This window comes from Astatotilapia calliptera, chromosome 7 (genome assembly GCF_964374335.1).
Source record: "Astatotilapia calliptera chromosome 7, fAstCal68.1, whole genome shotgun sequence".
Taxonomy (NCBI): domain Eukaryota; kingdom Metazoa; phylum Chordata; class Actinopteri; order Cichliformes; family Cichlidae; genus Astatotilapia; species Astatotilapia calliptera.
Genome location: NC_137428.1, coordinates 56470171 through 56494016, shown reverse-complemented (window position 1 = coordinate 56494016; position 23846 = coordinate 56470171). Strand labels below are relative to the sequence as shown.

Here is a 23846-nt window from a genome sequence, read left to right as displayed (position 1 = left end):
CAGCATGCTGCGGCTTCTGCTGTTGGGCGTGTCTTTTGTCCTACCCTAATTCATCTTAGCTGAGACCCTGTGTGCTCGCATCTCCCTTGGGGGAAAAGCAGCACACAATCAAGCTAACAACACAAGGTCTATGAGCAGAGTTTGCTGCTCAAACATTTCACTATAATGCACCATACACTTCCTCCTGATACCACCTTGCAGCTGGAGAAGAACTAACAAGACCTGACTGTTGCCTACTTGGAGCCACAAAACTAATGAGTGAATAGCTTAATTCTTTTAGGACTATGCATTACTGATTAAAAAGTCTGGCCTTGTTCTTTATCTTGAGGAGGATCTGATCATTTGTCTGAGTTCTACTCTATAGGATGCTAACATGGATCAATAGAAGTACTGCAGCCAGCTCCTCTGCAGCACAGCTGTAACTAGGTTAACAGGGCCAGTGGCTGACTGAAACCGACAAGGCCAGGTCATCTCACGTGTTATTCCAAACGAGCACTTAAAAGTAACGTTACTAAAAAGAGTGCCCCTCAGTTTCTAATAAAGCTGCCCATGTTGAGCAGTAATGCAAGCGCCCTGTGAGAGATGCTCTGCCTCATTGCAGTAAACCAGTCACTTGTTCAACACAACCTGACATGGCTCATGAAAGCCTCTGGATCAGCAAATTGTTACACAGCCCACTGCTCCTTCCAATTAATAATTTACCCTTCACCCTGTCCTGCAGAAAACAAACCCTTTGCTCTCTTGCCACAGGACAACAACAAAAAAAAAAAGCAATCAGAGCAAAGGCGGGCATTTATCTACAGTGCACAACAATACACAGTGACCCGGGTATAAATAAAGCCACGACTGTAGCACTTCAAAGACATAACACACAGCAGTAAATCAGTCACCTGGAATGGCATGGTCCCTCCAAAAAACAATGTCAACCTGACAATACCAACTGTTACCAGACTTAATTTGCACATATTGATTTCCTATTTTCAATTATTAATTCTAATTAGGATGAAGTAGAATCTGCCATAGGGCAACGGCAGTCGATGTGAAGGGGTGCGCAATCAAGAGAGTGGAGACTGATGTATATTCATATAATGCCAATACAGCCACCCCTACCATTGTACCTATATATTTCCCACGTGAAGTTACTACTTTCTAAACCAGATTTACAGTTATTTTCCAGATTAAGCCTGTACACATAAAACTACAGGAAGATGAAAGCATTTACTTAATGCGCCTATAATTAGGATCCAGTAGTTTCATACAGTGGCAGGATTCTGCATTTACCCTAAAATTTGTGTAATTTAAGTTCAATAAAAATATAGCTCAGTCTTTGCTTGTAATAGAATATCGGAGTTACTAACTCACCCCCACTGCAAATTGGTAACTTTGTTTGCACAAAAGAAACATTAGTAATCCACTAAAGAGAACACCTTAAAAGGATCTTCCAAACCGCTAACCTTCAAAAGTCAAAAAACCTGCTTGGTGGAAAAACTTGGTTTACCACGTTGTTGCTGTGTGGCTCTGTCAACCAGTCATGCTGCAGTTTACATCCACGTCTGTCGAGACTCATGTGTAGAGGAGACCTTGAAGACATTTAACACGTGGGCACCAAATAGTAGTGTTAACAATTCAATATCTGACCAAATGTGAAATATCACAACCTTCCATTCAGTTCTCTGCTATAGCAGGCTCAAGCAACAAAACATATTACCTCCGGCTACTTCAGCAGTCAGCATGAAATCATTTTAAAGAAAAAATCTCAAGATAAGACAACGTTTGACTACATGGCACTCCTTCTTGTTGTTGCCTCTGGTGTAATTGGCTATATTGGTAAAATCATATTATGTTTTGTTATCTTTTCAACCATATGGTGCACTTTCACTGCAGCTCTGCACTCATTTTAAAACACATGGCTTCAGTGTAAGGGGTTGTTGTGTGCCTGGTATCACAATTAGAGATTTGTGACTGGCTTTATTTGCATAAGTAGTCTTAATAAATTGAGTCCTAAAGAGGAAAAGCTGCAGCTGTTGAATTTATGTGCATGGCACTAATTAGTTGAAGTCCTGTGTTTACGGTATGAGTTCTGTGGGTTTTATGTGGATTAACAGATTATCACCTTCTGTAGATATCAGTGTATAGAGTCTGCTTTGTTATTACTGTGCATATAGAAGCTCAGAGGAGGCACGGCCAATCACAGGTGGATTTAGCAATCGGAGGTGCACGCTTGAAAGAGATTCTTTTTTTTTTTTGCAAGGTTGTTTTAAAATCTACATGACATGAATTATCTATGTCTACACCAGACTGCTCTACTGAAAATAGCAGGTTATAAAAGCAGGTTCTGTTTTTTGCATTGTCAAACAAAAAATTAGCACAAGCACAGCATATCATAATATATAAACAACACAGCATCCTGCAGGCTGCTGCTCTAATGGCAATCCCCTTGGAGCCCCACTACACTGTATATTCAATATCACACACCAGAAAAGCTTTAATTGCACAGTGTATCTGCATTTTTATGTATCATTATATGCCAGTGGGACTGGTATATAACAATATTTTTTAAGTAAATACGTACTTTTATTTCATTATCATTTTAGATTTTAAAGATTTTCTTTAAAGTTACCCTTAAGTAGATACAATGAAATTGCCGGTATTACTTTTGTAAACTAGCACACAGACATTAACAAAAAAAGCAATTTAAGAAAAAATAAAGCTTAAGAAAAAAAACACATTTTGGTTTTACCTTTCAAGGTTATAATAATGATTGTTTTAATTATTGATTAATCTGCTCATTTCTCTGCATTACTAATCTGCCACTGCTCAGGCCAGAAAAAACATGAACCACACATATCCATCACAGCTTCTCAAGAACGTAACCATCAAACTGCTTGTTTTGCATGACCTCTTCCTTATAACTCACTACAATCATGACAGGGTTACTTTAGGCAACAATTATGTAGTTATTCTAATATCAAGATTGTTGACAGTTATTTATCAGCAGCAATCAATGACTATGTCCAGTATCAATCTGAGATGGTATCAAGTGGTTCATTCATAAACTAATGTACTACTTAAGCATACTTGGTGGATAAAAAATACATAAAAGATGAAAGAAAAAATATCTTACTTTTGCTATTTTTTGAAAAATGACAGCAGCAGTTGTGTTTTTATCTCTTAAAAACACCAAAGAATAAGAGAGTAACATTAGTAACATTGGTTACTTAAAGCCACTGAAAAATTCGCTTTAAGACTTAACAAAACCTGCAATCTTAAACATAAATAACCAAAAACTGCAATAGAAATTGAGTTTAATCTTCCTCATCTGGACAGTGAGCACAACTTTAGATCTGATTTGATTGACGGCAAGTTGACAGCATAAGGGAAACCTCAGACTTCCGTCTCACTACACACGGGTTAAAAAATGCTCAGTAGATCCCGACTCATAGAGGGTGCTTACAGGATAGACCTTATGGAGCTGAATCTCCTAATACTGGGTATTTAGTTCATCTTGCATGTTTTTAATAAAAGGTGTTAAGATAATATTTATGGGTAATATGAGTCACTTTTTATAGATCAACTGAGCTGCAGCTGAGCGTTTCCTAGCAGCAGACACCTCAGGGCAACCAATAATAAAGCACCTGCAGATGGCATAGGCAGCTTTTAATATGCACATTTAAGTTTGCTTTTTTTAAAGCGAATACACAGGAGCGTACTTGATTTGCTGAAGTGTTTTGAAAACAGGTCTCATTATTGGAGAGTATCCTGACAAAGTGATTGGGGAAATCTCAGCTGACCAATCAGCACTAGCAGAATATTATATTCCGTGTATGCAAAATAAAAAATATTAGTAAGGTTTAATTTAAATCCTGATATAAAATTAAAACTACATTAGTAAAAGCGGAAATCAAAATGTAACAGTTTGGTCTAGACATGGGAGTATATTTATTTTATAGTCCAGCCCCATTCATTCATATTCATTACGGACCGTCTTAAGAGTGCCCTCTAGCCAAATAGTATCCGGTGTCACTTAAGTAAAGAAAGGAACAGACTCTGTTTTTTTCAACTAACTCCACTGAACCTTAAATTAAAATGTAGAGGGGGGAAAAAGCATTGTGTTAAATTGGAAAGATTTGAAGACAGCCAGCCTACTGACAAAATAATTTTTCTGCAGTTTTATTGTCTCGTTCACATTGTTGTGAAGTAAAAACAAGAAACATTAAATACTTGGAAGTCCTGCTAATACTTTTTATTTAGACACGTATATGACTTTGTGGTGCTGTGTGGAAAGGAACCCAGAAATGAATATTGTGCAGAAAACTTGAGAAACTGGAACCATGCAGTTTGAGCAGATTAAAGCTAAACTGGAAATAAAATAAAAATGCAACGAGTTTCATCCTGAGCTGAGAAAACAGGTGTTAAGCCTTGACAGCATTAGCATCTAGGTTTACATGTATCCAAGCTAATACTGTCAAGAAAACACCAGGCATAAAAAATGTTTAAAAAAAAAAGTCAAAGTGTGAATGTCCATCTGTCAATCTGATTATTGAATTCCCTAAAGCTTGAGACACGCGGCAATAACAGCACCGGAACTCATCGACTAACACAGAGAGGTGCGTAAATGCAAATTTTCTGTTGTCTCTGCATTTTTAACCACTCCTCGCCACACAGTGTGAGCAAACAAAACTTGCTAGTTGTTCTCTCAAAGCCGTGATTTTATGTGTCTCGGGTGTCACGGCATATGAATATCCCCCCACCGCCCCACTCCACTGTAAACACTTAATATGATTCATCTTAAAGGCGGTCAATCAGTGCGCCTATCCACCTACCAAATGAATCCCAACAATACAGAAACACGTTCGCACATTGAAACACAAGGATAATTGCTTTTTAATGATCTCACATTATGCAAATACTCATCATGTAGCCATCAATCTTGGAGGGAGTTTCTACCTGCCTGACCACCAGTTAATCCGACACACTGATGTATATTATATGAGGAAAGTTATGAGGCAAAGACTTTTATGTACAACTTTGTCAATTTTTTTTAATTGAATGAAATAAATAGCCAAGAGAGAAACCCAGAAAAGTGTTTGTTTTTTTTTCATTGCTATTCATCTAAAATGGGCAAAATGTGGCACAGTCATGCATTTAAAACTATATTAGCACTGCATCTTGGGAAATATTTGAATATGCGGAAAACAGGAGGTTGAAAAACCAGAGCAGTGCATTATGCTCAATGAGGTAAAAAGAGTAGCGGCACAGGGTAGATGGATACCTGAAATATGAAAGGACAGAAACAGGAAAACATCTTGAGCCTTTGATTAACACAGAAAAACTGTAGATTAAGAGTTTTTCCTTTCTATTTCCCTCCCCTATTTCTCTCCAGGATAATATGGGCCCTTTGGAGATTTGTCAGGGAAAAAAAAGGAAAATCCAGAATTTCAACTCAAATGAACTGCTGGCTCTGAAAGCAGCGTTGTTATCCCAGTCTCTGAAACTTGCTGGCCCATGAATTATTCTCCCCGATTCTCAAAGTCAAAGTGAAGAGAAAAGTATACAACAGCAACTTAGGGAGTACTGTGTGCGAGTGGCAGAGAGAGAGAGCAGGAGAGAAATACTGTAGTACATTAAAGAAGCAGCAAAGAAATGAATTAAGCCATCTGGGAAGAGCAGGGTCAGCATGGGGCATAAAACCACCCGCATGACATTTATTATAAGAGAAGAAACATAGTTTAAAAATATCTAAAACTAGACAGATTTGCTCATCGGTCAGGTTTTGATTAAAAGTTTTAAGGAATAAACAAATGACACAAGAGAAGGGAAAAAATCTGCCCAAAAGCTTTAAGAGTCAGCAGAAGGAACAGTGATATTGATCCATGGACCTTAACCCTCTTTTTGTTCTGTGGCAGAGGGCGAATTTGTCATTCATACTACAGTATGCCTGTGCCTGAAATGGAAGTGAGTCCCAGAATTATAATACAAGGGAATGTTTAAAGTGTGAAATCACATGGTGTCAAGTTTCTTTGCTAATCTAATTTCTCAGGAGGGACTCATCACTTTGAGGATGCGGGTGCCTGAACCAGTAAGTCAGCATTTTCTGTCTTTTATCCATCTAAACTCAATTGAAAGGTCTTAATGAAGTGCGCAGTACAGGACATGATGGACTCCTATAGGTAGGTGTGCTTTTTTTTTCTAAACATTGTACTGGTTGGTGATGTGTGCTCACCCAATCAGGGCAAAAAGACAATTTTAGTGGCACTGACGACTAATTTTAGATGAGCGTCTGCAGAACACAGATTGGATCATCATGAATACATCCTTGTGTGGGGTAACGATTACATTTCCTCTAAAATTTCCTTTGATCCTTATCATCCAGATGCCCTTTTGTCAGTGGTTAAATCCCAAGCTACATCTCTTTGTTCCAGTTAGTATGCCCTAGCTATGTGATAGCATATCTTTGCGTTTTGTCTGTTTCCTTTTTTCTTTGTGGCAACAGCCATCAATTTAATTGAATTTCTTGGCTTTTAATGTCTGCATTACTCTAATCAGAGAAGAGTAGAGTTGTTTATCTCGACCTTGGTAGAATTAGCAGAGGGTATTTGTGGAGATGTAGAATTAGCAGAGGGTATTTGTGGAGATGTAGAATTAGCAGAGGGTATTTGTGGAGATGTTAATGCACAAACAATTCTGCAAGATCGTAACCTCAGCTTTTATTGATCAACTAGTCCAAGGTGCTTATAGACTTTCCTGACACTGCCATGCACTCAGGAACTGTCTCACACACACACACGCACAAAAAAAAAAATTCTTGCGACAAGCTGCAGTAAACTCACACCAAATATAAACAATAGTTTTATTCTTTTGTCAGCCTTGTTTGCGGGTGGATAATTTTAAGATGCTACCACTGGCTAATTCATCAATCACAGACAGTAGAAAGATAGGGCTTGTACCAAAGTAGGGTCCAGGGAAATTTGCTATCTCACACAAACAACATGCAATATAACCTTCTGAGAGGGTAGCACGGCTGCAGGCGAGGCAGAACACAGCGGAATGCAAAATACAACCCCAAATACCCTAGGGCCCGGAGGCAAATTTGATTAAAAGTTTGTTTTTCTTCACTCTCAACAAACGGAGGAGCTCGTCGATGCGGCACTGACAGTTAATTGGACTTGGCAGGGCCACGAGTTCATTCGTCAGCATTGTGTGGGGCTGGCCTAGGAGGAGCAGGACAATCGATGTCCCTCAGGACGGCCTGTAATCACTGCAACACTCCAATGAAGTCCAGGGTTAAACATCAGGAGATTGCAGGTGCACCAAAGCATCTGAGAAAGACTACTAATATGTTCCCTCTCCCAAAGCAAGGCAAGGACACAGCAACGCAGCACCCAAAGGACTGTGGCGATCCTCAAGCTATTATTCTTATCATAATGATCATGAGTCCAAGGTCCTGAGAGGTGATTGGGGCATCTATTACTAATACTTTGCTAATAAAATGTGATATCTGTATATGCGGTACAAGGCAGAAGATATATGTGAATGTGTGTGGATATGATAATTTACCCTTTATTTGTGCTTTCAACTTAATAACACTGAAGTATATATGTTTATAAACCCCATTAAATCTTGTGAAATTTAGCATATGTACTAAGAATAACTATCTGGGTACTGGGACTGACACAAGAGCTCAGTCTGAGGCGTCACAAAATGAAGCATGGGATATTAAAGCAGAAAGCACATTTCTACTACACAGATGGGAAAGATGAACACAAATAAATCATGGCAAAAAAAAAAAAATTCATTCCATGATTCTAGCTGCTTTATTGGGTAAATACGGAGAATTCTCAGCTTACTAACACAAAAACATAAGCAATCATACTAACAATAATCATACTTGAGCTACATTCACAACAGCTGACAGGCATATTCAAACAATAACACGACATCATGACTTTTAGAAGTCAAATCATCATGGCTGATGATACTACTACATACTTACTGGGGGGCAAATGACTACAAACATTTTTTTAAGACCATGAGGAGTCTGGCCTTCTCAGGTTTTTGAAGCCACTGGTCAGAATAGAAAAATAATGACACCGAAGGATGGGAGGAGTTTTGTCAATTCTGTAGAGACCTAACAACACAGATCCACAGTGCATTTTGACACCATGTGCAACTGTATCCAATACTCAAATGACTGAAACAAACAACGCATTAGGCCAGAAAAATAAGGGTGACTTATAGGCTGTAACATGATCCTAAAGCTGCTTTGTTCTGCATTAGTATTCAGGAGATATCTTATCTCTCTAAACTGTTATCATAGCATTTCAGCTATTTTAGACACACTGACCTTCTCTTAAGGACAGGAGATAAGGCTTTTTAATGTCCTTATTAAATCAAGCCATCTATACAGGCTCTCAGAGCTGGGTGGTGTGTTCCAGGAGTCCTTAACTCTCTCTCTCTCTTTCTCTCTTACTGACTAATGACAAGCATGAGGGTGATAATGACCCTCGGAACTTCATGTTATACCATCCTAACCATCACCATGCACCATGAGTATGACATCCACCTGCTTTTTATATGTGAAATACTAAGAATTCATACATGCATCTCTCTCTCTCCTCTCATATATATATATATATATATATATATATATATATATATATATATATATATATATATATATATATATAAAATCACAGTATGCAGCAGACATATGGATGTACATCACATCAAACCTTGAAGCAGATGGGTTACAGCAACTGGGTGCCACTCCTGTCAGCTAGAAAAAAACAATTAAGTTGCCTAATCTGGTAAATGTCCTTTATCAATGTCTCATTCAGATGTTAGGGAGAGAATTTGGTGTAAACAACATGACATTATGGATCCATCCTGCCTTGTTTTAAAACTTCAGGCTGGTTATAATGGTGTGGGGAATATGTTCCTGGCACGCTTTGGGTCTCTTAGTACCAACTGAGTATTATTTAAACATCACAGCCAGCCTGAGTATTGTTGCTGTATTTTTTCCGACCATATCCATTCCGTTATGACCACAGTGTACCCATCTTTAGATGGCTGCTTCCAGCCTGCTGATGCGCAATGTCACAAATTTCAGATTATCTGAACAATGTTGAGTTCACTGTTCTCAATTGGCCTCCACACTCATCAGATCTAGACAGATAAGATAAATAGATTCTATCTATCACACGCATACATACAAAGATACATACCTAACCCCCACCACACACACACACACACACCTACACACACACATACACACACACGTCAGGCATTCTCCCAAAAGTAATGGAGCAGTGAGCTCTTGGGGAATAATAAATCCTGCTTAATGGGATGGTACAAAAAAATCTTCAGAGGCTGGCAAAGTCAATCTGCATGCTTGGCCAATGAGGCTTGTATGTACAGAAAGTATAAGAGACATGTAAGTGTGTGTGTGTGTGTGTGTGTGTGTGTGTGTGTGTGTGTGTGTGTGTGTGTGTGTGTGTGTGTGTGTGTGTGTGTGTGTGTGTGTGTGTGTGTAAAAGATTATGATTATTGTACTCAGTGAGAACATTTTTCAGTAATGAATATTTAATTCATTTTGGATGTGTGCACGTGTGTGTGTGTGTGTGTGTGCTTGTCAGGTTGTAGCCAAGAATGCTGTCAGCTGTGGTGTGTGCGCCACATTTCATTTGATGGACTCAATATCAGTCAGTTGAAGTCTCTGCACAGTGATTTACACTACACATAAGTCACACGAGTCAGTGTGAGGCATGCAGGGAAAGATCTGAGAGGCGTGCTGTCTGAAGCACGTCCTGAAACATCTCTTTCAGAGCCCGAGCAGCGGCATCCACATGGTTTAATCTTTTCTGTTTAACAGTCACCACTGGGTTTTAAAATTGCACACAACCAACTCGAATTACTAAAGTTAGCATGCAAAGTCCTTCTTAAGTTCTAAATAGCAAGTAATGGACTATTAGTGAAATAAAAAGTTTAACAATTTGTGCTCACTATTTCAACTGTCCAAGACTATAGTTATATATTAAGTTGTTAGAGTTTTGCTTTTGAATGCAAGGCACTACAAATTTTTCCTAACTGCACCCAAATAGTAAACAGAATGACAAGATATATATATCAAAGTTAAGATCATGTGGACCTTTATTGTTAACTGCACAAATTAAATAGGAAGTCGCCCACATTACCTGTTCCACAAAAAATTTCACAATGCCCCCAAGTGGCAGTGTGAAGCTACAACATGTATATGCAGGCCTACAAAGCTGTGTGTGGAACATATATACATAGAGACTACCAGCACGCTACCATGTCGGGACCTTAAGCACAGCTTTTGCATACTTGGCAGTACACAAAATGGCTCCACCATCCACAGGGAACCCAGTCATTCACAAAAACAAACCTCTGCGAGCACAGTAGGCCTCAACTGCACTGATGCAAGCACACACTTGCACAGCGGCACGAGGCTCTATAGATCGGTCCGTCTTCTGTCCCCTTGAGAAAAACTGTTGCCTGGGCGCTTTGATCTATCAAAATGAATGAGGCAGTTGGCATCGACTGAAATAAGCAGCAAGGAACCCACTTCAGAATGATAGAGTTAGAATATTTATAGTTCTCCAAAAATGCCTCTTTACATGCTTGTATAATGAGGAATTCAATCGATGTGGACGTCTTTTTAAAAACACGATTCACTTTTTTTGCTTGCTGTTGTTGACGTGCAGCCGTCATCTCAAAGAAAAGTGACTTGTTGAAACACACATGCTCACAAACAAACGTTCAACACTCTGTCTCTAAGATTAATGAAGGGAGAAGTTTCGGGAGCAAAGTAAGGTGACATTTGGAGTGATGTGTCAAGTGAGAGTGAATCTCTGTGTGCTATGCCGATGTTCAATGTAATTCAGTCCCTTGGTCTTTGACAGCAATGCATATCAATGTCCTGCTGCTGTGGGATTGGAGAGAAACCATCTGGCTTAGATGCTCTTCTGAGAATAATGTGTAAATACTGTCGACGTGTGCCAGAGGGAGTCCTCGTGAGAGTGTTTTTCAAGTCAAAATGAAGTTTAACAGCTTCTGGTCTGTTGGTCTTGGTCGGGCTACTCTTTCATTTTACATCTACAGTTGTTGGGGCAAAACAAGCTAACAAAGCTAAAAGCACAAATCATTTAATTCTGTTTGAGCCACATTACTGTGATTGCAATCCCAAATTCCTAAATCCAATAAAAACAAATCATTGATTTAAATCCATAAAAATGGACAGTTTTAGTGGTCAATTAGCATTTGTAACATCTGATCTGGTGCAGCATAGCATAAAAAAGCCATTCATCAGCCACATTTATCAATTAACCATGTGTATAGCACACACAGCAATAGCTGCTTTGCCATCTGAATACATGAGGGAGGAATATGTTACCTCATGGGCCACGGCTGACCAAACACATTAGATTTGGCTGTTAAGTGTGATAGATTTCTTTTTAGAATGCAAGGGAAGCTTTGCGGTTAACAAACCTGAACTACTTCTTGGACTTTCCAGATACTTATATCGGTGGCATTGATTCTTAGAAGCTCTGCACAAGTGGGTGTACATTTTCCACCACGATAGGGGAAAGAAATCTCCAAGAAGGCTGAGGAAAGAAACATTAAAAGCTTCATATGCACATTTCTTCTCCCCGAGCACCAGGAACATATCATTATCTGACTGAATCACATGAAATCAATGATAGTGCTTCATTGCACCTAATATTTTACAAGCGATGGCAGTCACGGGTAAATATACCTTACGACATCTATCTTGATCATTCTTTTTATTTGAAAGCTGTTATTACTGTAGCAAACAGTGACCCGGTGTGACAGACTCATCAAGAGGGATTAAATCACAAGAGCTGAAAAATACACGGAAATAAAGGAGGGGAGAAAAAAAAAGGACCAGGTCATTTCTCTGCAACTTCACGAAGAGTCTACTGCTAAACCCAAGAAACTCATAAGAGTCTCTAAAAAACTTTATATAGATTTTATTCAATAAACTGATAATACTCTACAAAGATTTGATTTCCCGTTTTATCTCATACTGTGTGCTTCTTTTTTTACGCTAACATCTAGTATATTTGCTGCAAACTACAACCAATAACAGCAGTAGCATACATCAGAAATCTAAAATGACTAAAGACATACTGTTCGGTCCCATGAGCAGAGCTCCATCTATCTGAATTGCCATTGCAAAAATAAATAAATAAATAAATCTGCCGCTGTCCCTGCTTTATTGAACCTAATATTTTTTGTCCATTTTTTTTATTTACATGGTGGAATTCCTATTGTGAACATTGTTATTTCTCCAAGACAAACCCTACTGACAAAACAAAGTATACACAGTGGTACAGAGAGGACAAATAGATGCATTTCAATATGAAAAGAAGAGAAAGCAAAAGAACAGACAAAACAAGCACAACATTGGGGGGAAAAACAGACAAAAGCAAACATTAACAGGTACAGGGCACTCTTTCAATGCCCTAAACTGTTAAATTAAAAAATAAACAACTGACTCATGACAAGTGATTAGGAGAACATTTTCAAGACCACGTTCCACAAACACAATGTGCAGGCATTAGAGCAATCACACTAACCAACAGCGGCAATTAATCATTCATCACTCTGGGAAAACAAAGCCTCCCCTCAAAATACTCAAAATCCACACATGACAGAAAGCAAGCATCACTCATTTGCTTTTTCTGTTTTATGTGTGGTCCACATCTACCAGTGTGTCCTTGAGATGAGTCTGAGACACCCCGGGACTCGAGGCAGGTCACAGGGCAGGTCTGGTCTCAGTGGGAATATAGCTTCAGGCCGAGAAAAAGGATGAAATGTTTTCTGGCTACAGCAGGTGGACAACAGCAGGCGAAAACAAAAAAACAAACCAAAAAAACCCAAAAGAAACCAGGCTAGATCTCTCTTCAGCCTTCACCACCACTCCCAGCACAATTTACTGACTTTCTCCCACCTTATCGCCTTCCCTTTTCTGGCAACAAACAGTGCAACTCTTTATTTCCACCACCTGACCCATATACAAAACTGTTTCCTGGTGGGTGCTGCTCCAGAAACAAAGTCCAAGCCTTTGATCCAGCTCCAGATCATTGGCTGAAAGGCTGTCACTTCAGCTTTAGACCGCACAGCATCCCACGGCAGCTCTTCATCTCCAAGCCTGGACGGCACACTTTTTCTTTTTTTTATTTTAATCACATTCACAAATCCTTTGTCATATGATGAGCTCATTTTGCCTTCTCACCAGCTATGGAATTGGCTTTTATGTGAACACAAACACCTCAAGTCAAACATAATAGTGGTAAAATAAACAGCAAATAAAGCATGACATTGATTGTGTTGGAGCTGATTTGGTGTTAATGTGTGTATTTCAGCCCACTTGTGCCATAATATGAAGCCTGCATCCATTTGCATAAAGACTTTTACCTAACCGCCTCATCTGTCTGTGCTGAGCGAATGCAGAATTTACAGTGAAAGACAAAAAAAAAACCATGCTGCACCATTTACACGAAGGAAAAAGAGGGCAGATTTAATTTAAAAATTGGCACACATTCCTTATTTCGACAGATGAAAGCTCGTAAATGAAAAAACCTGGAATCATGCCTGGTATGGAAATCTAAAGTTATGAATAATGCCTCTGTCTCAATCATCAAGTCTGTTTTAACAAGGTGGATTAGCCAAGCGCCTGCAGGCTCAAACGCACACACGGCTGCACTCCTAACCAACTAAGAGTGGGACAAGAGTCCCCGAGGGCCCTGAACCTCACACATCCTCCCTGTTGGACCCTCACCAGTCTGTAGGAGTGAGCAGCAGCAGCAGCAAACAGCTCAGGCTTGTCATTTATGCCCATGAATCCACCTCCGATAGGCCACTGCTGCTGCGCAGGCAGCTGATTTACACACAGTTGCTAATCAGCGAATGGCTCTCCTGCTAATGAAAACTCATAGATCTATACAATAGCACTACTGATTTGATTTTATCTGCCATAACTCATTCCTAAATATGCAACGGTTAAATGCAACTGGGAGTGGAGAGTTGAAGTTAAGAATTAGAGGTCAGAAATGTTGATGCAGGAAATGGTGATATGTTGCCATGGCTATTGCTATATTTGCCCTAAGTATAAAAGGCCTTCTGTATCTACATTTCTCTGCCGGCATACGTTTCACAAAGGAGAAAATAGACTCTTCCCTCCTGCCTGGCCTCAGTGACACTCCAGCATTTAGTTGATTGCAGGATGAATATGTCTAACTCCACCCTCCCATCCAGCTCTGGGTGCTGAGGAAACCCCAGTAAATAGAAGACCAATACAATGGCTTGTTTCAGCTTGGCACTGATTCATCATCGCACTGAACAAGCCACGGGCATCAGTCTAATCATGATTAAGACCATAACAGAGAGTTTGGTAGACACGGGGGGAGGGGGGGGGGGGAATGCAACCATCCATCCATCCGCTATATTCATCAGGCAAATCACTTCCACTTCCAGCAAATGAAAATGAATTCATTGTAACTTACCTGTTCCATTGGCTGTGCTTGCTAAGAAGAGAGGATACAAAGCTGAGCAGCTTTGAGGTAGATGGGCATTGTGGCAAAACACACTGAGAGCAAAGTCTTATGGACTAACTGGCTGTGAAGCCATTTAGAAATAAATGGGTCTAAATGGTTAACTGGAAAATTAAAAGAAAAGTGCCCTCACCACTGGAGCAGTCCAGTCCTCCCCATCCGGGCTCGCACTGGCATGTATCGGGAGACACGCAGCGACCGTGGACACACTCCTCTGTGCACAGAGCTAAAATAGACAAAGACATTTCCTCATCAGCACAGTTTATAATTGCATTGGAACACACACACACACACACACACACACACACACACACACACACACACACACACACACACACACACACACACACACACAGAGTGTAAACCGTCATTAAAGCACTAATAAACAGCATAATGAAAAGCACCAAGATAACAGCTGAAAGAAAATGGCCCATAAAACTGAACACTCAATATCTCCTGAATACCATCAAAGGACTGAATCTTAGCTCTGGCGCTCATATTTAACATCCATCTCAGCTACTTGACAACAGGCTAAACAATTCGTTAGCAGCCAAAGTCCTTGGTCAACACTCGGTTTATCATGTAGCTTTACTTTCCACAATGACTCGCTATCGGCAGGTCGAGGCATGACGGAACAAGCTGTAAATCCTCCCTAATTTGATCAGCCAGTGCTTTGTCATATAGTGATGCTTTAATGTAGCAGGTCCAGGCACTGCAGTGTTTACTAAGTATGCAGTTTTCTTGATCATTCATATTGAACAACACAGCGCCCAATTGATTGGGCTGGCATTAGTATTCTTGCAAGTGTGTTCACAAGAGTTGGATTTTTTTTTTCTTTGAGCTGGAAAATAAAGTGACCCATGTGGATTTATTTTTTCCACAGTGTTTCAAAGTAAGAAGGAAAAGGATGACAAAAATAGGTACTTAGCATTAATAACTATATGGCAGCCAAGGTCATCTGGCCAACAGGGTTAAGACAGACAGGCTCTTATCTGAGGAAGGAAACACGACGAGAGAGAAACTCCGCCTGATGGGAATCAGCAGTCCTCTAACATGGCCTGTGGAGGGATAATACGCAATCCAAGGGCGGCAGAGCAGACAGTCCATGCCCTTAACTGATCAGAGCTCATCCAACACTCCAAGTTCTGCTTCCTTTGTTCCTTATTTTTTTGTGATGTGGTCAAAAGTGAAAAAGGGACAGGGGATAGCATCTAGCAGTTTTTTTTCTTAACAATATAAGTCCTGTGTTCAACACTATGGCACCCATGCTGCAGGCACAGAGGTCAGGAGGAGCTGGCTGCAGGCCTGAACAGTGCCGCTATAGATTATCACTCAGTCAGGCTTCGATTAAGCTCCACCACCAACTCAAAAGATGCAGCAGGAAAGGAGAAATAGGAGTGAACGCCAGACAGCAACAAGCTGGCGCTAATCGCAGAAATGCTCCCACGGCAAAAATGGTAAACCAGAGATTGAAAGATAATTCAGGGCAGATTTTCTGAACATCACTCTGGCAGAGAACTGTCTAATTACAGTAAGCCAGCAAAAAGAAAAGGGGGAAGAGCTTCAACATTTGTGCTGACGAAGGTAGTGAGATCGACTACCTGTAATCAATGGGCCCACAGTATGCAGAGTATTCAAAGAGAAGAGGAGACGAATTCAATGTCACCACGATGAGTTGATTTCGTTTAGTTTCAATCAGCAAATTCTGATCAGCGAGAACAGGGAAATGCAAATGTGTCACATCCTTTAGAAAAAAAAAGAAATATGGAAATGAAGTTTTGAATATGGGAGAAAGGATAAAGCGCACCCTTCTCCTGAGATCTGAACCGGTGTACTGAAGGGATGGCATAATAAAGTAGGAGGTAGGTCTTTCATTTTAATTGAAATTCATGAATCACTCTGCCTAACTCATGTCTAAGGAATCTGTTGGAAAATTGAGTCTTTCATCTAGATAAAAGGCTAATCTAACTCATTATGCAGAGGTGTTATCAGGACGGGGAACAATGGAGCTAATTGGTGATTGTCATGCAGTGTTAATAAATTTAATATTTTTACCCAGGAAAACCGCAATCTTTTAAAATGTTGGATATTATAAATCTTTACTGTCCCTTCCTGTTGTGGAAAGCTTTCCTGCAGTAACCAAAAGGAAAAAAAGGGTCTACCAGTGCCATTTTTTTGCCAGTGTTTATGATTCTTGTAGTCGTAGTGCTTTGTAGTGGAAAACGCTTGAAACGAGGTGATGCAGCTGATGGTTGAATCATTCTAAGACAGATGCCAGCAGAACCTATCAAACAACTTCCTGCATAACTTCTTTTCCGGGCCTCTGTCTAGCACAGAGACGATTTATTTTAAAACTGTCTTTGAAACATTAAAAAAATGCAACAAAGCCAAAAATGAAAAAGAAATCACAGGCACACGATCCCTTTCTGGAGCCAAATCTCATCATCTTACTGATGGTGAAAGCTCAAATGTGAAACTTATCAAAACCCGACTAATTCTGCAGCGAAGGTCTTTTTTAAAATGGACAGGCAAGAGTCACGCAGGAGTCATCTGGCCTAAATGTTTTGCGAAAAGAGAGACTCAGAGCCCCGCAGAGCCTGTCAGCCTCAGAAGATATTACGAGCTGTTGTCATTAGTGAGCTCATCTTGCTTCCTTTGCACAACTGTAATAATCATGCTTATTAGGTGGGAAATGAGTTCCTCACATCCTCTACATAGACTAGTTACATATTAAGCTAATGACTTACGACAGATCAAAGGTCACAGAAATAATAAACACCTCTCATTGGAAACTTCAAGCACTAATTAGAAAAAAGCAGATCAAAGTTCAGCGTATCACAGAGCGCCTTGACAAAATGTTAAAAAAATAAAAATCACTTCTTACAGACAAAACGAAACACAACAACAAACAAAGAAAAGGCATCTTTCAAGAGTGTCGGAAGCATTAGCATTTTGTGTGTTTCTGTAATGCTTGCTCCACATCCCCAAATTCATTAACTGCCTCTCACTGGAGCTAATGTGAGTGCTGATGTGGTGCCATATGACAAAAAAAAAGAAAGGAGGCAGGATTAAAAGGCAAACCCTCTTGAAGCTTTTCTGACTCTTAATGAAACAGACTTCATGGGGAAAAGCTACACTAAACTAACAATACACAAGGGAGGGATATTTTACATTCAGTAAACAATAAAATGTCTCGAAATAGATGACTTGAGTTAATTTTGGTTCGATTTCCTCTATAATGCTCCCTTTTGTCACTGCATGCAAAACAGCTTGGGGAGTACAAATCTCTTAATCCTAGTAGTGAGAGTGCTAGGATTAAAAGAGAGCAGTCTGCAAAGCCAGCAAAAAGCAAAAACTGCCCTCTTGGCCCCTATCAACTCAATCTCCTCTATTCACCTGACACAGGCCGCAATGGCCTGATACTGTATTATACAAAAAAATAAAGCACGCTTATTGATAAAGACGAGCCAAATTCAAGAGGCGGCATCGCAGTTAGCAGATTCACCTTGTTAACACCCTGAAAAGACTATTAATGAACAAATGTCTCTGTTGTCAGTTAAATGGTTAATGAATACATTATTGATCAGTCTGCTCCTCACTTCTCCAGACTCCCATATAATCACACGGGGTCTCACTCTTTGTTGGCTGACTTCCTGGGGAGCTGTTACCCCGAGGCTAGGAAAGCTTAGACAAGGACAAGCTCAGCTGTGGTCAAAGAGCACACGGTGGGGTTACTATATCAGAAGCTAGCTTATGTTGCAAAAGATGATGAAAACTATTATTGAAGACCAATTTTAATTAAATTCTTTTTTAAGGCAAATGAAATATTCAGTGAGGTCAGCGTAACAAATACTGTGAACAGCTTGCAAAAGTGTTCAGTTGAATGCGTGCGAGTGAAATTATACATTGAAGCTATTGAATTGACAGTGAATGACTGTTTTAAGCGCACTGTTACAACCTAATTTTCAAGGCCCTTGCTCTTTTAAGTTATTGAAGTCTGTTGTGGTTTTATGGTGGGTGCTATACATCCTTGGTCTGTAACCAGTATGCTCTCGGCTCGTTAATTTTTCTCATTGTTATACAACTTCAATTAAGCTACTCTAACAGAAAGAGCAAAGCAGGGAGCAGACCATGTTGTAAAACAGTGAGTGACCTTATTAAATCATGCTCAGTCATTTTAAATTGACTTAATCCGCATATTATACATGGTGGCACGCTAGCAAAGAAGGCAAGAGTGGACTGCTATTGAGGGATCAGACAGGAGACTTGGGCAGCAGCGGCCTGTATGGAAGTTGCGTCTTTACTTGCAAGCCACTCAGACTAAAAATCAATCCTAATATTTTATTTTCTTAAAATCTCCTGCAGATACAACCTGAAATGTCGTGAGCAAAGACTTAGGAATTAAAAAAAGGTGCACTCACGAACACACAAGTCTCCGCTTTCAAAGTAACCAGGGCAACACTGCGAGCGGCGCCTATACATGGTCCTCACTCCCCGCCGGTAAGCTGTCTTATAGCTGATCCTGAAAAAGCAGACACACAGGGACAGCTACGTGAGGTAAAGAGTGATCCTTTCTGAAGGACAGGAAACAAACAAACTCGAAACAGTAACTTAATGTTTTGTTGTTATTTGTCATTTTATCAAAGTACGCACAGAAAAATCATTCTTAAGTGGAATTTTACCCCCAAATAAAAATCCGCTTGTAGGAGGTCTCTGTTTACTCATTTAGTTGATGGAGCTATCAACCTTGATGAAGCAATTAAAACATAACGTCTTCAAAACAACACAATTACAGTCACTGGCATCCTCTGGGGGTACAGTAAAGGTCGTGCTACTTATAACAAAAACAAAAAAACAAGTAAAATATAATAAGGAAACAAATTCTGAGACCTACAAACTCACCTGTGCTTTGTGCATTTAAACCAGTTGAGGATGTCTGTGCATCTAGTGTAATAGATCTGGTCGAATGGGTGAGCATAGGATTCCTGGACAGTCACCGCATAGCTGAAAGACAAATGTTTAAGGACACCAGTTGCAGAAAAAAGGACTGTACCATACTTTCTTGTACTCTGGCTTATTATTTCTACCCCTTTAAATTGTGGTAGAGATTTAAAATGTATTCTCCTCTAAATTTTAGATTCGGATGCTGTGCTCTTTACTTTTTACATTTATTTGACTCCTAGAATTTTCAGCATGGTTTCTGTTTAAGATCTTAAATGTAAACAAGCGCCTGTTAAAATCTTGAAATGCCGGTCCTATAGTCTCCAATAATTTTGGCTTTCAGTCCCTGCCACAGGCACAAAGAAAAGCAGCCATTAGTCTCGGCTTCTTGTCATCTATTAAATGTCTGAGTGTTGTAATAAGCTCTACCTAGGAGAAATTTACCCTTTGAATTTTTTACATGGTTTGACTTAAATAACAATTTTAGAAAAAAATGATGAAAGGTGGCATTATTTAAAAAATATTAGAGGGAAGTCAAACATTTTAAATATTTGAGCAGCCAAACTTTGTTTATTTTTCTTTTTTGTGAATCATCACAAAAAAATCATTTTTTAAATCACTTAGACCTAACCCTACCCTAACCCTATTAAACTGGGTCAGGTTTTACCAGCTATAGCAATAAAATGCTAGTTATTAAGAATCAGAAAGTCACTGATCCCATTTTCAACACAGTGTCGTTTTCCTGCATAGTGAAGCTTTGACTTTAAAATAAAGGGTATGAAAACGCTAAAAAATAGTTGATATTTATGATATATGGTCTGCGGATATTGGAGGACCTAAAAGCCATAACCATACTGCCCACTTAGGGAATCCATTTCGATGCCAACAAGGTGGAACCACAAAGTACCCTCACCTTGGTCAGGCAATAATCCAGATAATATATCTTCACAGCTTTCTTTCCTCCCCTTTGCGCCACAGACAGAAATTATTCCTGCTTATTTCTCATAAGTGACACTGCCCAGCAAAGCTAATAATTATTCAGGCTCTGTGGCATTCGCGATTGATTGGGATGAGAGTACACTGATCAATCTGCCTGTGTATTTCATTTGAAGCAGCAGCACCTCCCATCTCTCCGAGCTTGGCAACTTGAGCCGCTGTGAGATCAATACTGCTGTATGGACTTTGACAATAGATCAGAACTTTGGTTAAGAGAAGATATACTGAAAAAGTTTCAGAAGTGACAACGTCACTCATACGAATCAGCGTTTTCAGACGATTAAATACAAGGGAATGTGCTTACCTCTCCCAGTGGCTGCAGACATTGGGGTCATCTGGGTTGAGACTCAACGCACTGGTGGTGAGCGCAAGGAGCGAGGCCAGCAGAGGAACTGATGACCCCATCCTTCACTCTAAGAAGGAAACAGGGAGGAAATGTAGACAGTTGGGTGGTAGATGATAATTTCATTACATTTAAAGGAATAGTTTGACCTTTTAAAAACTGGCTTATTTTATTCCTGAGAGGTTTATCACATTAAGCTTCATTTGCTTGTTTGTATGTTAATGTGTTTTGTGTATAACAAGCTGCTTGAAGCTAATTGCCCCTAGTGGGATTAATAAACTTGTTTGTATTATATTGTGCCAGTTTGTTCGGTAAGGCTGATGTAATTGCAATTTCCAGGTTCAAATGCTTTTGATGACAAACACAAGCGTAAACTCTCCAATTGATTCATCAATACTCTGAATACTCCAGTATTGTGATTGTCTAGCAGTTATCTCAGGTGGAATAATCAAGGGTACAATATAAGCATCAAAAAATAACAGTATTTAGAGGTTGGGAATCAAAAGGTTAGCAATAGGCTGTGCAGTTGGTCTGTAGGTTTTTGGACAATGACACCAGGTTTAATGTTGAGCTCGATCACAGCTGTTCAGACCTTTCTATTTGTAAGTGTCCTCACTTTTTGGGACTCTTGTTTTATAATGGTAGACATTAGAGATGCATGAGTGGCGACACAAAGTTCCCCAAAGTAAACCATGGGGGATAACTGTGAAAAAGTTTTTATATCAAACAACCTAATCAGACACTTAAATCACCCTCACCCAGATTAACATGGACATAGCTAACAAAGGGAAAGAGCACCGAGGCAGCTGCAAGTCAGCAGCCTCGGTATTAGCAAAATGATCAAAGAAGTTATGAGGAAAATGATGGATGAAAAAAAAGAAAAAAGGGTTGGTGTCTGGTGAATTTAAACAAATTGGAAAAATATGTAAGTGCAATTTGTTTTGTTATACAAACTTGTTGCACCTGCTTTTGTTTGAGGTAAAAATATATCAGGTGAATATTCGTGTACAACAACTCACGTTGACTTAATTATTTATACCTTTTTTCAGTAGCAGAGAATTGTTTTGGAAATTGTTTAAAGGAGAGAAGATTCTGTTTCTTTCTGTAGTTTTGGGGGAAATGTAAAGTTTAATAATTTATTTTATTATGTGAATAATATTTTACACTGAAGAAAAGTCGTTTTTTTTTTTGTTTGTATATGCTCTCATTTGTCATTCTTAGAAAAAAAATTGCAATTGGCAAAAAGTCAGTGTAAGCATGTAAAAAAATAAATAAATCAGAAATTTCAATCAAAAACGTACAACTGGTGAATCTCTACTGCATATGGATGGTTACCATGGATATGGCTATTGACTAAATATACAATATATCTGGGATACTATTGTTTTGTGGGACTTGAAGTTTGACTTAACTGGACTATTTAACTCTCAAATACACCATAGCACTTTGTCCTCTGAGGTACTTAAAAGGACACGAAACCTAAATTTTTAAATATCATTATTTTTTCAAACCCTTTAGTGGTAACTCTGCCATAGAGTAAGACTCAACTGTGCTAAGCTAAGCTGACCAGCCGTTAGCTATAGTCCCCATATAGTGGTGCATTTTCTTAGTTTATTTCCCATAAAAAACACACCAAACTATTTTATTTAAGTAGTTTTCACCTTGAAAACACTGTGTGTTCAATGGACACCTACTGTAGCAGCAACCTTTGGACCTTCTGTATAGACGTAAAGTGTCTCACTTGTGTTTTCTAGGAGGCAGCTTGCATGCCATTCAGAAACAAAAACAGAAAAAAAAACTTTTTATTCCACACATAAGAAAATGGAATTCTGGTTATATATATTTTTTATTTATTTATTTTTTAGAAAGAGGGGCAATACATATTAATGAACATTTTAACAAATGTAAATATGCCAGATTATAGCCTTGGGCTAATTTCCATGTGCAGACCCTCTGCTTTGCATAGCTTTGTTGGTAAACTGTGACAGTCAGAAAACTATTGCTCCATGTCCTTGATGACCTTCTAAGATGCATGTGCTGGCCCACCAATCTACTACATCTGCCTAAACAGAACAGATTCACAACAGCCAGACGAATTAATGGAGTATAATATCCTAAATCACAAAATAAATTTACATAATCAAGATCAACCATTACAATTGGTGCAAATAGAATATCATAATAAAATATTTAAATGTGGCTCAAGCAGAATATTGGGCTAAGTTATCTATGGCTCTAATATCTACAGAAATGAAACCACCCAGTGACAGAGACAGACAGGCTGTTTACCCAATCAGGATTTTTCATTAGGCAGAAGAAGAGCACATATCATCAACAAAAGTGACAATGACAGATTAGGTATAGAAGTCCAGGTATAACACGTGCATGACTAACACAGCAAATTTCAGTTTTGCACAGTAGTAATAAAATACACAAGTACGAAGTACACGGAAAATGTTACAGCGTGGCATTTTGAGCAAAAATAATGAATTGTAATAAATTCAACATGATGCGTCTTTGTACAACTCAACATGTAGTAATACATCCATGTGTGGGCTGCGTGTGCTCTGCATGTGGTTTGCCGTGTTATGGGGATGTGTTCAATACTTCAGAGTGACTGTATCCAATAACGCACAAATTCACATGTTCAGCTAATCTTCTGCATTGATAGATGCATGTAGTTCACTCACATGTGAAAGAAAATCAATCAGAGCTCCACTTCCTCTGAGCAGCAGTTCATCTGAACAGGCAGAGGTTAAAGCCATGTTCATTTCCTTAACAGGATGATTAATCAAGATACACATGTGTTATGGGCTACAGCTGCTCTCATATTCAAGCGCTGCTCTGAAACAGTCGGGTTATACGCTACTACAGGGACACTGCTTGATGAACCAGAAAGCTTTTACTGTTTCTTTGATTAGACCATCTTCCTCTGCCATTTAATCTGAATGACTGTGGACAAGCTCAAT

The 23846-nt window shown here is 39.2% G+C and overlaps 1 protein-coding gene across 9 annotated transcripts in view; it reads right to left on the bottom strand.

Annotated features, from left to right (window-relative positions):
- megf11 (multiple EGF-like-domains 11) overlaps positions 1-23846 on the bottom strand; it is an 84622-nt gene that overhangs the window by 43936 nt on the left and 16840 nt on the right. For 6 of the 9 annotated variants that reach the window (XM_026175829.2, XM_080303919.1, XM_026175836.2 and 3 more), the window contains exons 3-7: positions 20839-20947; positions 19500-19601; positions 19019-19119; positions 14731-14823; positions 14550-14570 (exon numbers count right to left, since the gene is read on the bottom strand). In XM_026175829.2, coding sequence (XP_026031614.1) covers positions 14550-14570; positions 14731-14823; positions 19019-19119; positions 19500-19601; positions 20839-20939 — 418 coding nt within the window. In that variant the 5' untranslated portion in view covers positions 20940-20947. The remainder of the gene's footprint in view (positions 1-14549; positions 14571-14730; positions 14824-19018; positions 19120-19499; positions 19602-20838; positions 20948-23846) is intronic. The other 3 variants (XM_026175832.2, XM_026175833.2, XM_026175835.2) reach the window with 1 other exon arrangement.